This window comes from Brachyhypopomus gauderio, chromosome 4 (assembly GCF_052324685.1).
Source record: "Brachyhypopomus gauderio isolate BG-103 chromosome 4, BGAUD_0.2, whole genome shotgun sequence".
Taxonomy (NCBI): domain Eukaryota; kingdom Metazoa; phylum Chordata; class Actinopteri; order Gymnotiformes; family Hypopomidae; genus Brachyhypopomus; species Brachyhypopomus gauderio.
The window spans coordinates 29,290,184-29,307,149 of NC_135214.1; the positions used below are offsets into that span (position 1 = coordinate 29,290,184).

At 43.2% G+C, this 16,966-nt stretch overlaps 3 protein-coding genes across 4 annotated transcripts in view; all 3 read right to left on the minus strand.

Annotated features, from left to right (window-relative positions):
- Window positions 1-5,878, minus strand: part of dock8 (dedicator of cytokinesis 8) — a 30,879-nt gene extending 25,001 nt beyond the window's left edge. Inside the window, exons 1-2 of the mRNA XM_077003617.1 lie at window positions 5,678-5,878; window positions 695-791 (exon numbers count right to left, since the gene is read on the minus strand). Coding sequence (XP_076859732.1) covers window positions 695-791; window positions 5,678-5,730 — 150 coding nt within the window. The 5' untranslated portion in view covers window positions 5,731-5,878. The remainder of the gene's footprint in view (window positions 1-694; window positions 792-5,677) is intronic.
- A 509-nt stretch (window positions 5,879-6,387) lies between these two features.
- On the minus strand, window positions 6,388-11,434 carry lrif1 (ligand dependent nuclear receptor interacting factor 1). 2 transcript variants are annotated; one of them, XM_077003627.1, is made up of 5 exons: window positions 11,228-11,434; window positions 9,051-10,539; window positions 8,826-8,873; window positions 8,247-8,480; window positions 6,388-8,008 (listed from the first exon to the last, which is right to left on the minus strand). In XM_077003627.1, exons 1-5 carry the CDS (start codon window positions 11,233-11,235, stop codon window positions 6,971-6,973), a joined length of 2,817 nt encoding a protein of 938 aa, XP_076859742.1. In that variant the 5' UTR covers window positions 11,236-11,434; the 3' UTR covers window positions 6,388-6,970. The 2 variants fall into 2 exon arrangements, with proteins under 2 accessions (XP_076859742.1, XP_076859743.1); XM_077003628.1 differs by lacking the exon at window positions 11,228-11,434 and adding an exon at window positions 11,047-11,139.
- Window positions 11,435-11,785: 351 nt separating this feature from the next.
- Window positions 11,786-15,040, minus strand: apex2 (APEX nuclease (apurinic/apyrimidinic endonuclease) 2). Its single transcript, XM_077003629.1, has 6 exons — window positions 14,868-15,040; window positions 14,561-14,644; window positions 14,282-14,462; window positions 13,987-14,130; window positions 13,739-13,808; window positions 11,786-12,957 (listed from the first exon to the last, which is right to left on the minus strand). The coding sequence occupies exons 1-6, from the start codon at window positions 14,980-14,982 to the stop codon at window positions 11,863-11,865; spliced, it is 1,689 nt and encodes a 562-aa protein (XP_076859744.1). The 5' UTR covers window positions 14,983-15,040; the 3' UTR covers window positions 11,786-11,862.
- Between the last annotated feature and the right edge of the window lie 1,926 nt (window positions 15,041-16,966).

Genomic DNA, 16,966 nt, shown 5'->3' on the forward strand with positions numbered 1-16,966 from the left:
GACATCACCACTGGGCACCGTCAGTCACTAGAATAAACTGCAGGTCGACCGAGGGATAATCCACCTTACCATGTTCACCAATTGAACCTTGGGCTTAATTTTTGATGCATGCCTAGTGACACTGTTTTGGTACCCTTGTTATTTACATCAGAGCATGTTGTAATGTCCACAATGACAGCACTGCATCACGTAAGGTGACATTTGTGCTACCATTCAGTTAGGGATGTCTGCTTAGTGTGTAAGTGGAAAATATCAGACTATGGATTATGTATTTTAAACCCCTCTGGCATCCTAAATCCGGTGATGTGGAGGTTTGTGTGTGTGTGCGTGTGTGTGTGTGCTCCTAAGCTGTAAAGTAACCGGCAGCTAGAGTCCTGTGGTACGCTGTGCCCTGACCCAATTTCAGTAGAGCAGGATCAGAAGCAAGTTAGACATTAACCTCATATGTGCAAGTACACACACGCACACGCATGTACACACCTGCACACACACATGGTACTTTCTTTCTCCCTGTCAAACTCTATTCACATACACCGAAAAAATACGCAACCATGGGATGTACGGACGCGGGTCAGTGCATTCAATCCGGAAATGGACCGCACGGGGGAAGAGACAACCATGGGCGCGCTGCCGATCCAAGCAAAAGCATGCAATGATGTGGACAGAGGGACGGAGGTGAGAAGCGGTCACTCACCACGTTGAAATTGATGGATCCGGACAGGCTGTGGCGGTGGTGTGGGACCCCATGGGTCAGGCCGCTGAAATGCCTGCGGATCTCAGCAGATGAGTGCCTGCGAGACACACACACACACACACACACACACACACACACACACAGGGATGATGCTCGAGTGGGGGAGAGGGATGCAGAGACGAGAGAGTAACAATTTAGTCTTTCTCTGCAGAAGGAGGCTTTGTGGAGACGGCAGGTGTTTCTGTGTGGGTGTGTGTGTGTGTGCGTGTGTGTACATGCTAGAGAGGGATAGAAGGAGAGTGATTGTGTCCCATGACTTTAATAAAGCTTTGACACAATGTGAATAAAAATATACACCCACAAAACAAGTAAAAATAGAAAGGTGTTGCTTGCTTCCTCCTCGCCACACCCCTCAGCAGACACCACACCCCAGAAACCACATGTTTATGCAAATTAACCTGCAAGGTACAATAAAAGGATGTTTGTTCTACCACACACTGAATATTCACTGCTTTAAGTATGGGGACTGGCATATCAAAGAATGGTATGTTTGTGTATACAACACCGCACAAAAAGACTTTTCAGACCAGCTGGTGTAATTGACATCAAAACACTTCGAAGCGTTTTTCCTAAAGGAAGCATGAAACCAATTGGGCAACGTGATAAAACATTTCCAGGGCATTAGGAAGGGTTGGTGTCTGTGTGTCTCTGCCTGTGCATTTTTCTGGACACTTGTGCTAACAAAATCAGGCATTGTGAAAAGAAAAAGCTGTGGCCTGGATTCTACTCGCCTGCCATGAACTGTAAGACTAAATACGAATTCAAGCAACTGGAAAAACAAAATGCAGTATACTGTATGTACAAACTGACGCAGAAATCAGAGCTGCAAGTGTTTGACCTCTGTGATGCAATTTCATCACAGTAAACATCCTTATTAACACTTTTTCCACTCCTTAATCCACTTCCTTTACATTCCATTTCACTCCATACACACCAATCACATCGCTGTCCGCTTCTCTTTTAGTGGACAGTCGGCCTGTTTCTCACCGACAGGCTGGAGTTCTGCTACACAACACTGCGCTATTGTGCGGTTATCCAAAGTGCTGAAAAAAATGGGTCACTGGCAAAAAGGGACCCCAGCCTCATTCATTGGGCCCATTTACTTGCATTGTTTAGGGCTGGGAACGTGGAGACTCTCGTCACTTTTGGTGTGACAACCCCTGGGAGAAATGGCTGTGTATGGTGAGTGTGAGGCTCACTGGCATTTAAATGCACCGTCAGTTCTGCACTGTCACAACAGCTGATGGCTCTTGTAAGGCAACCGACCGAGGGTCTGCAGCTTTTGCTGTGAGATCCTGTGATAACATTTCTCAGCAATTCCCTCAGCAGAAGTATTTAAGTCTCGGAAATCAGAGCCGCATATTTATGCTTCTATTCAATTCAGATTCACTTTAGCACTGTTGATGTGTGTGAATCGAGAATGACTTTTAAAATTAGATCAATAAACAAACCCGACACCTGGGAAAGGACACGTGGCTATTGCACTCGTCAAACTACCTCCAAACGTTTAGTCATGAGCAGGTTCTCTACAGCGGAGGGCAAAGTCTTATAGGAGAGCAAACACCACTGTGCTGTTATAGTCCTCGTCTTCTCTGCCGACAGCCGAGAGTGAACGACTACTTCTCATTCAGAAGGGTTTCTCTAATAGTCAGGTAGAGAATTACGGAGCGAAGACAAAGCTGTGTGCAGGATTCCTCCACACACTCTACACCCTATGATTACACACACCCTGCAACGTTATGCCAGAGACTTCATGCAATGACTAAACGGGAATGTATCTAGTTAGTCTAGCAGTTTTAAATTAGGATTGGGAATAAATTCCAGGCATGCCTACAACAGTACCCTTGAAAATCCTAAATAATGAATGCAAAAAAAGAAGAAAAAAAAGATTGTTTTCTAAACAATGTAGGGGATTTGAGATTAATGTATACACAAGGCCATTCCAGTTTGCACTCACATAGATGCTGTGGGCCAGAATATCCAGATAAGTTAATGGGAACACTGGTATTAACCCACATAGGTTTCATGGGTTTTGATTCCCACGGGCCACTAAATAAAATTACCCTGAAATAAATATGTAAATTACTCTTTTGTGGTCACTAACAGTGACACCTATAATATGGCATATTCATTACATGAAAATAAAATCATATAAAATCATAAATCTGTATTTTGATACAGCATTAGTGCGTGTTTTAAGAAATGCAAACATATTTGCAAGCTTAGAAGGCAAAGGTCAAAGACAAAAGGCTGGACATTATTCGAAGACATTACTTATTTATTCCCAGTGAAAAGGGAGGCAAACACGCCCGCAGGAACCTGAATCATGCCATTTCACCACGTCGCCTCACGCGCCCTTCGGACCACAACGACGCAATTAGAGAGCGCAGAGACAATAACCACGACTGACCACTGACCATGCAGTAGGTATCAACACAGAAACAAAGACAGAATGGTTCAACAACCTGGTGAGAAATGAGCGAAAAAAATGGGAAATGTTTGAATGGGTGGAGGGAGACGGTTTTCCTACCTAGAAAGAATTTTACACTAGAAGTTTGTTCAGATGTTATGCAACAAGACACTGCCGTCCAACATTATAAATATGCATGAATTAACAAGTAGTTTGCTTTAGAGTAGCACCGAAAAGAGCTTTGTTCGTTCAACCACAATTCAAATAACAAAGGAACAGGAGCACGCCCAGGTTAATTACACGAGTAATGAGAACTAATCTAGACGCTTCTGCTTAGTTCTGCCACACGCATCACATAAACAGCGTGTATTTCCATCATAAGTTAAAGACAGGACACAGTAATGAGAGGCCAGGGTCTGGAGACCGGGGTCATGAACTGTGGATCAGCGGGTAGCACAGTGTTGTTGAGAAAAGACCGAGTCCTCGCTACTTTCTTCGGTTGGGATTCCCTTGAAAGGCAATGTCAGCGAAACGTGACTGAAAAAGATGAACCGCTAGCATAATACGGCCGTGCATTTCCCCTGAAAACTTGCTGTGCATGCTGACAGGAGGAATTCCAGGGGGCATTGCGCGTTCCGCCTTCACTACTGCACTCTGCTAGCCACAGTGTGAAACGTCCGTGCATTCGCCATCGACAAGTTCAGGAACAAAATTAATCAATAAGCTACACCCCCCCCCCTTCGGTCAGTCCCGCCAGCACACGAACAACGACCAGCCTGTAAACTTGTATGGTGCTTAAATGATGTCGTTCATGCAAATAGAAGCGAGGTCAGACCTAGGAAGGAAAGGAGAGGGTCTGCAGGCGGCCAAGGCGCAAGCGGCCGAGTTGGGGCGCGAGCGGCCTTCCAGATGGACATGAAGCGTGTCGGCGCTGCTCAGAGCACCAGTGCACATGCAAGCAGGTGCAGCCGCAGCAGGACGCGGTCTCCGGCGAGATGAGGCAGCACGCCGGGCAGACGTTAGGCGGATCCACTTCAGCGATATCAGATATCATCATTATAAGCATGACTCCTTAGAAAACGCTTTTACAGATAGTGTATTGGTCCCATTTTGGACCTTGCAACTTTTTAAAAGCACGATCTTTAGTAATAGCATGCCTTGTTCCCTGTGATTCCTAGAGGATCATGTAGAGAGCACTGCGGATGGGCACCTGGTACCAAACGCATGTTTGACAGATATTGCAGTATTGTCTTTGAATTCAAAATGCCATTATCATCCTAACAGTGTTAAGACAGTGGGGCGCCTATGCAGTTCTGTTTTCTTTCTTAAGCGTTGGTGAGTAACCGTTTCCTTTTTAGTCACGCTAAAGAGGAAGCGAAATGCTGAATATTAAATTGGTAAAATAAAACCAAAGTAGCACTAGGTTACATGTTTCGTTTTGAATATCGGCTCGTGGTCTTGTAGTGTCGAGGAGAAATCTTTGAAAACACAGCATCTACTGACACTGTCAAAAGCATGTAAATCCGCATTTTTAGATGTCCTAACTAAGAGGGTCTTGCATATATGGCAGGAACAGAGATTGTAAAATAAGTGACGGTAAGTGGTGAAGAAATTACAGACAACATTGCGTTAGCTGCTTGATCGATGCATAAGAACATACCTGGAGTTTGTAAAGGGAATATACCGAGGCACGTGCAACCACGATTGCAAAATCAGGACTGTTATAATACTTTACAATAAAGGTTTAATGAATTCTTTTTAAATCTTCAACACTTTGGCTGTTTACAGCATGAAATGATTGTCAGCATTACGGGCACGTGAAGGTAACTGATATTAATATACATGCCTGTGGCAGCTGTAGGATATATTGGACCTCATTTCAGCACAATGGTCTTTTGCACTTCCTCGCCACCTGCTATGTGTGAGAGCTGGAACAATAACGACTTCCACCTTACTTGGACTAAAATTGTACAACGAACAGAGACTATTCCTGATGCCTTAGTGTCAGGGCAAAAGAGGTTTACATTAGCAGTGGCACGGATCAAATAGCGCTCCAGTGTGCAGATGCGAACTGGGCTGAGATTTAAACCATCTCCCTTTCTTCTGGCCTTGGTGAAAACTTCAGACTCGTGGTTCTGTTCTAATTCAGAAAATAAAAATACGTTTAGAGGACAGAGACGGTAAAAATCTCAAATAACTCGCCGAAAAGAACATGTCCACCTCGTCGCAAAGTTCAGACTGCCTTTTCGATTAATATTACCTACAAATGACTCGTAACAAACCTGAAAACTCTCTTCTCTAAATGTTTGTTTTTTTTTCTATCGCTGTGGTTTGAACTGGTGTCCTCACACCACCGATATCAACATTCAAAACGTGTAGTTGCCTGCTCCGGAATCTACTCCCCCAACACACTGTTACCGCCAGAGGATATTAAATAGTTCGTGTTTCAAAGTCCAAACGGACGCGTGTTAATTGTACACGGACACGGTTGAATACGTAGTAAAGTACGTTACCTGTTGATTTTCAGCGCGAACGCCCTTCGCTCCGCCGCGGGCAGGGACGCCATACCGAGTGTGTCTAGCGGAGCTCCACGACACCGCGGGCTCGGTCCCGGAGCTGGGGAGAAGTGTCCCGTGTCATCACAAGCATCATCTCGTTGGTATCACTGGATTTCTGGGCGGAAACTTCCGCATTTAACTACCCAGGCGCTCATAATGGACACACACTCGATGTGGTGGGTGTGTGTGTGTGTCCCATAAGGGTTCTTGATGCGTTAGGGCACCAGTGTGTGCGAGATTAAAGCAGTCTGGCTCTGTGTGGATATGTATCCGTGTGTCATTACTCCTTCACAATAAGCGGTCAAATGTTAGACCAAAGACTGACGAACAGAACGAATCCTTAGTTACTTATAGTGTAAAAATACTGTTTACTCACAATGTTAAAAGCCCACTGTCTAAGCACTGTTAACGCAGGTAAAACAAGTAATTGCACATGTGGTGATTGTACTTATACCGTTTCCCCGGAACGCATTTCACATTACTACTTTAACCGCACTCCGAATTTCAAGTTATCTTCTCACTTCTCATTTTTTGGATTTAGTATTTTCAAAATGGACAACTTGAAGGTGTAAGGACGTCATCTACTGACAGAGATGAAGAAATGCATCATTATTGAGGCTCAGCAAAGTGTAGTGTAGTGGGCAAAGCAGAAGCATAAACATATAAACGGTTTAAACCATTTTAATTCACATCATAAAAATGTAGAACCATTTCAAGTCATCCATAACTTGAAAATGAATATATTTATAGTAGGTGCAGGCATGCAAAAATGATAATCAGAATGGTTGCAGCATGAACACAAGCCTTTTGAAAGGTACATTTTCTCATTTATTAAATGAATGTGTAAATGACTATTTTAAACTGTACACATCTTTCTCAAGACAGAAAGTCAATTCTAAGTACAATTATATGGTCATATTTCACAATATCTCTTTTGGCTATGAAAAATGTAAAAGAATCCAAAAATTATAAGTGAAACATCTAAATCTAATCTAACATAACATCAATATCTTTAAATATGCCAAAATACTTAAATACAGAACCTTTTTAAAAAGCTACAAAATTACATTTTGCAACTACTTAAATAAGTAATTTAAATGGTACATATGACAAGAGGCTTCATGTTTCATGTTTAACAAAGGGCTTGTCCTCAACATCCCACCTATGTTGTGTTGGCCGCCGCCCACACCAAGTCCAGTGGCGTGTTGGCCGCCGCCCACACCAAGTCCAGTGGCGTTTCTGTATAGCTCACATGTTCTGCCTCAGCTTTTTCAGGGCAGCCTCTTTCTCCCTCAGGAGATCTTTAAGGCGCTTGATTCGCTCTTGTCGCTTTATTTCCTCAGGGTCCAGCAGCAGAGAGGAGAAAAGCTCATATGGAAACCCATCACCCACATCTCTTGCTTCTTCAACTGAGGATGAAGGCACCTTTCCCTCGACCTGGTCCAGTGTGTATTGCTCCTGTGGGACAGTTTCTTGCTGGCCTCCTGGGTTTTGTTCACAGCTCTCCTCTTGCGTAACAGCGCCAGGGGTGATGCTGCATATGGTTTCTTTTGAGGAGATGTCCAGGTGACTGGCCTCCTCTAGGTGGCTTGAAGCAACGCGTACAGAGCACGTACCATGAAAGGGCAATTCGCCGATATCCGCTCGGCTGCTGTGTACCATGTCATCTCCAGCCTTGGCTGGCACGCCACTGCTGTCTTGAGGGCGCGAAATGGGACTCTCCACTACTTTGTCCCCTTTTTGTTCCATCTTTTTGTCTCTGCTTGACTTGTTGACATCGACTGCCCCTCCAGTCGAGTCGACCGCAGCAGGCAGAACAGGCTTCTCTTCTGGCTTAGATAACAGAGCGGTGCTCATGGCTCCTACCTTGGTCCCACACGGGCAGGCGGTGCACACTCTCCCGCACCCTTTGCTCACTCGGTGTGGGGTCTTCCGCGATACAGCCCTGTCGTCTGTGCAACTCACCACAGGAGCGGTTTGTGGCTGAAGTGAGGAGGAGGGACACGGTGACACTGGAGTTTGATATGCTACTGCACAAGCAACAACAGAGGAGAGAGTGCGTTCCTTTGGACAGGTCTGCAAGACCTTGCTGTCTGCACAGGGCATGGTGGTCACAGACTGCATCCCTTCCTCACATCTTACTGAATGTCCTGGATTGTTGGGGTCAGGTAAGGTATCTGTGGTAACAGGTGTGGTGGTGTCCGAGGAAGTACATTCATCCTGCTCCAACTTTTGTCTTTTGGCATTTATTGGCCCACTTTCTTCGTCCAGTCTGGGGGTGGACACCTGCATGTGTGCGCAAAATTGTTTTAGAAAGCTTTAAAAATATTTTGCCAAATGCCATCACTTTAAGTATTTTATTACTATTCCATCTAAGATTTTATTACTATATTGTCTAATTATAATTATCCAAGAACTGTATTTACTCACCAGTCAGGGGCAAAACATGCATTAAAGGCTTTGCTGACCATCATCTTTGATTTTTTTATATGGGTTTAACTGAGCACTTAAGAATTATGCTGACCTGGGTCTGAATCAGATGTTTGGTTTTTGTCTCCTGTGATTGGAGAATGATTCTGCGGATGCCCTCCAATGTGCGTTTGTTATCGGACCTTCCGTCAGCTTCAGAATCTGGCTTTGTAATCAGATCTGACCTTTGCAAACAAATCCTTAGATCAAATGTAATCCCAAAAATCTGTCTGAGTTCAGAATCACTCTTCGGCTGACATATCTGGTTCAAGGCAGGCTTTTCCAAAGGCTGAAAAAACAAACACAATATCAGCAAAAATGTAACAGCTCAAATTATTATTATTATTAGCCTTCAAATTACAAGTTTCCAACATCAACATGCAAAATATGCAGTGTTAGATTGCTTTTACATCAAACTACTGTGCTTTACAGCAGTGGTTCTTCATTCAGTCCTTAAGTCTGAATATGAGACATTTTTACTTGAAACTTGCACATGGTATGCATATATTTATTGGGAGCTGGGGTAGAGCAAAAATGTGGACTTTGGTACTGCCTTGGGAGACACAGCTCTACATAACAAATTACTTCACCAGTCCTCGGACCACTGAATCGCAAATATGTTCATTGTACTTACTACTTCAGCGACTGCTTCAGTGTTCTGTCTACCCAGAAGAGCTGAATCCTACAACAGCATAATAAAATACATTCAGCTGGAGGCAAATCCTGATTTAAAAAGGAGATGTAATTGCTTCTAAGGGTTACTATCTATATAAATGAATAAAACACAACACTGTAACTATAACTGACCATTTCAGTCTGGGTATTATAGCTCTTGATGAATGTGAAACAGTTACAATACCCCTTCAGCGATGTCGGTTCCTTGATCGCTGTCGGACTGTGGCTGTTTTGACACAGAACCCTTTCTCTCAACATTTTCAAGTACAGGTGCCTCATCTTCACATCCAACATTAAGGTCTATCCCAGTGACACTTGTACTGCTGTTTTTGATATCTTTATCTTTGATGTCATCACCACGGCTGTCCACTTGTGTCTCTGGAGCCGGCTGAGCTGCCACTGTGATTTTATGGCTGGTCTCGGACTCCGACTTTGGTGGAATGTATGACACAAATATTACATTGGAGTCGTCATCATTCTGAACCTCCATTTTACTCGCTTCAGGCAAACCATCCAATCGTGTGCTTGTGGAGCTTTCTTCATCGTCACCACACAGATCAATGATCTCACTCACCAGCTCATTGACTTTCTTTTGAGCCACACTTGACGTGCACGGTCCTAATGCAGCACCAGAGGACTGGGCAGAATTTGGGAGAGTTTCTGGGGACGTTTTTAGCACGTTTCCCGTTTCAGTGATCACATCCTTGGTGATCTCTGAATCTTTCTTAGCCACAAAGTAAACTTTTCCATTGTACATGACAAGGGCATTGTCCTTTCCTGGATTAACCTTTTCTTGGCTGGTAGATGTGGGATCTACTGCTGTGTGCACCAACTTTGCTGCTTCCATCTGCTTGACAGCTTTTAAGATGTCTGATGTCATGCTGGGGGAGGTCACTGGTATGAGACATGGCGCAGTGCATCCGGTACCTTCTTGGACCACCCACTTCATTGGAGTGGTTACTCCTTGAGTAGTCACGGAATGAGGTGCAGAAGAAATGTTCAGATTTATCCTAGAGCTTGTGGTAGGACTGTAACTTGTGGTCTGGGGAAGTTCATTTGGTTTTGTGAGACAGGGTAGCTGTTGACTGGATCCTAATTTCAGCGAGTTGACTGGAGATACATAAACAACCGTTGGTAAACCCTTCACAGGGTTAGACGGAACATTTGCTGAGTTACATATTCGCTTTTTGATGGACTGCGGTAGTGCAGAGGCAGGAAGAGTTCTAACTGTAGCATTGGGAGGGATCTGAAGGTAATGTCCACTAGGGAGGAAGGGTGGCTTTTTATTCTGAAAAGGTAATTGCAATGCATTTTGTGTCACTTTTGGAGTGACTTGTGGGACTTGTACTTGCTTAACAGAGTTTTTAAATAACTCATTAGCTCCGTGTTGGTGACTTTCCCCAGAGGTTACTAAAGTGTTACCCTCGGGTGGTGTTTTTAAAATAAAACGTCCGTCTCCTATTGCCTGAAGTGTTGGGAGTCTATTCTGTGGTGAAGAAGCAAGAGATACACGAGCAAGCTGAGAATAAATTTTAGCTTGCGTGTCATTTTTTGCACTCAGTACTGGTGTGTGAACAAACTGCCCATTGACTTTTTGAACCGGAATCAACTTCATAACATTTTTCCCATCAGGTCCCACTGCTGGCATTGCCTGGTAGTAAACTCCCGTTCCGCTATGTAAAAAGAAAAAAAACGTTAGTGTAAACAAATGATCTTAACAAAATACCAGTTCACCTGGTCTGTCTATAACAACCCTTCCATTTAAATAGGTAATAGTAATAATAGCTCGCTACCCAGTTAGTTATTATATAACCAGTACGGTCTAGATATTTCTAAAAGTAATAACTGTAAATGAATGTCATTTTAGTTAGCTAACATAACTTACGTTATCCGTTTTATGGAAATGCGGGACGTTTATTGTAAGTTATCTACAGCAGGGTACAGCCTGAGCTACCTATACAAACATGAGGCACTCGTTAACCGATATAGCCAACTTGCGTTAGTTAGAAAGCAGAATTAACTTGTACGTCAAGTCAAAGACTCGCAAACAATTTTAACAGCTAGCTAGCTGGATATTAATTCAGCCGAACAGCAACAGCTCAAACTGTGTCAAATGAACTCTCGACACAAATTTACGTTCCAAAATAAATCCTTAAAATTAACAACAGAGTAACAATCACCAGCACTAAATGTCCATAGTTGTCGCCGCTTACATTTAGCTAGCAAACTAGCTGTAGCTTGTTAGCTATACGTGTAGCAAAATAAGCGCCATTTTGCGTGCAGTCTCGGTTAGCCTATTATAGTCCTCGACAAAACAATATTCGTATCGTTATTGTCTATATTAACGGACAGAGCACTTACTTCTCCATTATAAATATCTGTAGACATTCCACTTGAAGAAATATGTTAAGAAATTGTCTCAATGTTAATACGTTGATTTAGAGTGTAGCTATAAGCTTTTAGCGGTGTTGCCTCAAGAGTGAAGGCAGCTATCGTAATGACCTTAACGGAAGTGTTTTTTTTAAATAAAACGTTCAAGAAAGTATAACGTTTCTAACGGGCGTTGAATAAAATAAGGTACTGACATCATACAGTACGTGACGAAGATTATTATTTTACATTAAACTGCATTTTGGTGTCCATGAAGAGTATTAAAAATCTTTTTAATTTAATTTTGAAACAGAAATCACTGCGGGAACCTGAATATCATGGTTATCAGAATTTCAACAGAATTCCATTGGTTGTCGAGCAGCTTATGGCGGGTGTTCCCACAAAGATCATAACGACTACGACACTTAATTTCAGTACTAAAACGTAGTAGTGGGAGTATCAAAAATATTTGTTTTTAAAGCAAGGTAATAGCACAAGCTATCATACAAACATAAATTTTATTATTACAGTTAAAAAAAAAAAAAAAAAAAACACACACATATTATTCAACATTTAGCACCACTGGATGATATGTACATTATTTACATAGAGGAGCCCTGAGGGTTCTACTTGCCTTTCTCCACCCATGCAAAGAAATTACACCTAGCCTGGGGATTGGAGGCGTGACCCTGAGGACGAGCACATACAAAAAACTGACGGCCCAAATTAGGTCCTGCTTTCTTCACAGTTCGCAACACGCAAGGTTCTCTGTGTACTTTACATAGTGGTGGTTGGGGTGGTCCATGCAAAACTGCTTTCCAAAAGTCAGGACACATTGCTTTCTTGTCCCTGCTCTCTTGATGGACTGTGGGATTGCTATGGTCCTGACAACTTGATCCTTCAGCGTTAGTCTTGGCGTCCCTGAAATTATTTGTTTCCTCTGTTGCCTTGCTGTGGGTTGCATTACAGTCCTTGGCATCATTTTGTGGACCTTTGTGGTAGATCTCAGGCCTGGAACTTCCACTCTCCAAACCATTCTCAATGGATACCACTGAGCTTGGTTTACGTTTAAAGAAAGCCAGGAGACTGCCCTGAGTTTTAGGTGCCGTTTTAACATGTTTGCTTCTTTTCCCCTTGAAGACAGAGGACTCCGGTAGTCCATCTGAAGGTCTTTTCTTCCCTGCACCTGTCCCCGCTGCTAGTGGCCTGAGGTTCTCAGAAATCTCCCCTGCCTCCTGAGATCCAGGCAAAGGCTCTTCAGTGTCTTTGGAAACATCCTGTTGTTCGGAACGTTTCACAAGAAAACGGGACAATTTCTGTTGCCTTCCGGCGAACTCTGGCATATAGCGGGTGCACAGAGCAGGACACCTGGGGCTGGGTATGAAAGTACATCTTAGTTCTGCCCACACGGGACAGTGATCCGAACCATCCACCTCTGGCATGATATCTGAATTCAGGAAGTTTGTGGCTACCAGAGAACGACTGGCAAAGATGTAGTCGATGCGTGTGCCGTAGTTTGTGTGCCGGGCGCCTGTAAGTGTAGACCAGCAGGTGAAGGCATTAAGGCGTGTTGGATGGAAATGGCGGAACGCATCCACAAACTTCCCACCAGATTCGTGCGAGCTGTCAGAACCATGCACCTCGTCATCATCCCCATTTACCGTCGACCCATACAGGAAACCGTCCAGCCACTTTCTCCCAGGATTCTCCTCAAATTCTTCCTGTGGGACATGAAAATATAAATGTCATTAACATGACACTCCTGTGAAACTTACAGTCCAGGTTATTCAAAGAGTTTATGAGAACATTTATTTCATCACATGCAGTTTGCTCAACAAAAGAACACTTCTAAACACATGTTAACATTAGAAAGACAACCATTCATTCCCCAAGACAAAAGGCAACTGCAATTTAGTGATGAGTTCTGTCTCTTTGAGTGTCCAACTGGTCAAGTCTTCTATGTTGCTTCAATATGACAACCAATGATGGATGACAACACCTTTACAAGTCTGAAGTGCCTTCTCCGGAGATGGTTTATTCTGAATAAACACATACGTCCCAGCCCTTAGCACAAAGACTTCAACAAGACTTTGAGTACCTTTTGATCAAGGCTAAAACAACACCAATATCTTACCACACTACTCATCTGTAGGCACACAACAGCGCATTATAAATTAAAATTAAAAAACTGATTTTATCTTATTTAGTGTATATGCATTTACATCTACTGAAATAAATCCAAGAAAAAAATAGAAGTGGATTAAAGCAGCAGAAATTGTTGGCAAGACAAATGAATGTGTGCTGATGAATATAGATAGCAAGGTTGTTAACTATTTACTTGATAACCACATAAAGCAAGATGATAAGCTACTTGTCATCTCCTAATGTAAACAATAAGTGTTCAGACCAATGACCCTGTTATTATATTTTGTGTTTAGCAAAAGTAAGACCCCATGTTCATCACAACACATTGTAAAAAGCATAAATACATGCGATACTTACCACATCATTTGGGTCACAGTGGTCTATAGGTCGATGAGAGGTGTTAATATCCCCCAAAACGATCACGTGACTAGATAGAAAGTGATCTATTAAATTAAAAATTTCAATAATCCATGGATAACTGTAAAGCAACTCCATACAAAGCTAAACCAGCAACTCAAAAAAAATAACGAATTATTTTAAAGCTTGTATAATTTGTATAAAGTTGCTCTAAATCATGCCACTCCAACACCAGTAAGCTTCCTCACCTCTGAGGCCCTAGAAAAGCCTCAGCTCGGCTCTGAAGGAGCTTATAGAACTGCAGCTTGAAAAGCTTCCTCTCTGGCTTCTCGGGATCTGCACGTGGGCAATACACATTAATGACAGTCAGCATCTCTGTTCCTTCTGCTCCCCTGTTGGAAACAACCAACACGCAGACAACCTTCAGTATTGGTTTCTCTCCACACTCATCTGAAAAATCCCCAGAACCTACTTAAGAGTATGCCACAACGTACTCAAGGCTAAGGCATGTGCTTTAAGGTACTAGGTCACACGAGAGCTTACCTAAACTTGTGCTGGGTGATGACAGCCCTGCCTTCACTGTCTAGCGACAGCAGCTCCTCACTAGAAAACGCAGACTGGTCACCACAGCATCCAAGAGCCTCTCCATTGCTGGCAAAGAGTCCGGTCAGCCCTTCTTCAGCCTCGAATGGTGTAGCAGTGTCTTTACAAAACGTAGCGACTCCTGTTCATGACAAGTTCAGCATTGCAGTCAAAACAATGGTTGGTTAGGTCGTACCCAGGTCCCTCCAAATGAATGTGTGTAACCGCAGAGCTGCCTACCCGAGTACCCGCTGCGTCCTCGGCTGAAGCCGAAGTAGGAGTTGTAGCCCTCCACAATGGCTGTCCTTTCATCTAGAAGGTCGCCTAGCCGCGGGGGGAGAAGAACACAGCCTTTGCTCAAATATCTAATAGCTTTAATTCGCAGGAAACAGTTTGCCTTTGTAGTTATATGGCTCCAGGGCCTCATTAGGCACGATAAACAACGCTTACAACATCTTCCCGAGGAACACACGGGGGGGGGGGGGGTCTTGCCACACTCCAAACATTCAAAACCGTGGCAGCTAAGCTAGGCTGGGCGACTACTTACGCGTAACTTTTGTTTCTTGAACGCAAATGATATCCGCGTCGAGCGAGTCAAGCACCTTCTTGATCCCGGTCTTAAATGTCCTTATGCCATTTATGTTCCAAGTGACAACCTTCATGTTGGCATCGCACTCGCGCGCAGGTTTGTGCAGGAAGCGCTGAACTCTCGCGAGAGTTTGGAAACGTCCTATAATCGCGCTTTAACAACAAACGATACTGCTGTTTCAGTTCGCCACGAGGCTGAAGTTGGTTACTTATTCGCAGTTTGAGATTCGTTTGGTTACTTATTCGCAGCTCCGTATTCGGCGGCTGAAGTTGGTTACTTATTCAAAAAGGTTATGTTCACGATGCGTGTTTGCTGCGCACTTTGTTTAAAAGCGATAGATTAAACGTTACATTAAACGAGCGTAGGAGCAGACATTTAAGAGGTTATTGTTTCCCATACTGATTTTGTGAATGTAAAAAATAAAAATATAATGAAAGCATTTCATTTGTAAAATGGTTTCTATTTCAAGTCGTTTCAATTGTATGCAGTTTGTACATGATGATTGAATTCGTCAACATTTCTAACGTAAGGAAACATATTCTTAGATTTGAAAACTAAAAACACAGAAATGCTGTTCTAGAACACAAATAATCGGAAGAAGAAATACCAGCACACAACATGGCATATTGAGCAGTGGGCAGATAGGTCAACGCATTTTAAAGGGGCAGTTTCAGAGGATTATTGAAAGCCTTATTGATGGTGGGCCAGAGAAATAACAAATGCATCATGAAGAACAGGTCACTCCCTAAGAGAGGAACCTGATTTTAGCCTGATCCAACATCATTTTATAACTTAAATCTAACTGGAAACACGGCATATTGAGTAGTTAAGTGCACAGAGAGCGCACTGAAATGGTTCAGAGGGGCAATTTCAGAGGTGTGCTGTATGCCTATAAGGCGTCGGGCCAGACAAATAACACATGCATCATACATAACTAGTTCCTATATGTATGAGCAACCTGATTTTGGCCTGGCCCAGAATCATTTTATGCCTCAAATCTAACTGGAAACATGGCATATTGAGTAGTTAAGTGCACAGGTGAAATGGATCAGAGGGGCAAGTTCAGAGGCCTGCTGTATGCCTGTAATGTCTTGGGCCAGGCAAAACTCAATTGAATCATACATAACTAGTTCCTATATGTAAGAGAAACCTGTTTTTGGCCTGGCCCAGAATCATTTTATGCCTCAAATCTAACTGGAAACATGACATATTGAGTAGTTAAGCACACAGGTGAAATGGTTCACAGGTTCAAGTTCAGAGGCCTGCTGTATGCCTGTAATGTCTTGGGCCAGGCAAAACTCAATTGTATCATACATAACTAGTTCCCATATGTATGAGGAACCTGGTTTTGGCCTGGCCCAGAATCATTTTAGCCCTCAAATCTAACTGGAAACATGACATATTGAGTAGTTAAACACACAGGTGAAATGGTTCACAGGTTCAAGTTCAGAGGCCTGCTGTATGCCTGTAATGTCTTGGGCCAGGCAAAACTCAATTGTATCATACATAACTAGTTCCCATATGTATGAGGAACCTGGTTTTGGCCTGGCCCAGAATCATTTTAGCCCTCAAATCTAACTGGAAACACGGCATATTGAGTAAAGCGCACAGGTGAAATAGTTCAGAGGGGCAATTTCAGAGGCCTGCTGTATGCCTGTAATGTCTTGGGCCAGGCAAAACTCAAATCCATCATACATAACTAGTTCCTATATGTATGAGGAACCTGTTTTTAGCCTGGCCCAGAATCATTTTATGTGTCAAATCTAACTGCAAACATGGCATATTGAGTAGTTAAGCGCACAGGTGAAATGGTTCAGAGGGGCAAGTTCAGAGGCCTGCTGTATGCCTGTAATGTCTTGGGCCAGGGAAAACTCAAATGCATCATACACAAATAGTTACTATATGTATGAGGAGCCTGATTTTGGCCTGGCCCAGAATCATTTTAGCTCTCAAATCTAAATGGCAAAATCGCATATTGACTAAGCGCACAGGTGAAATGGTTCATGAGGTGGATTTCAGAGGCCTGCTGTATACATGTAAGGCATTGGGCCAGGCAA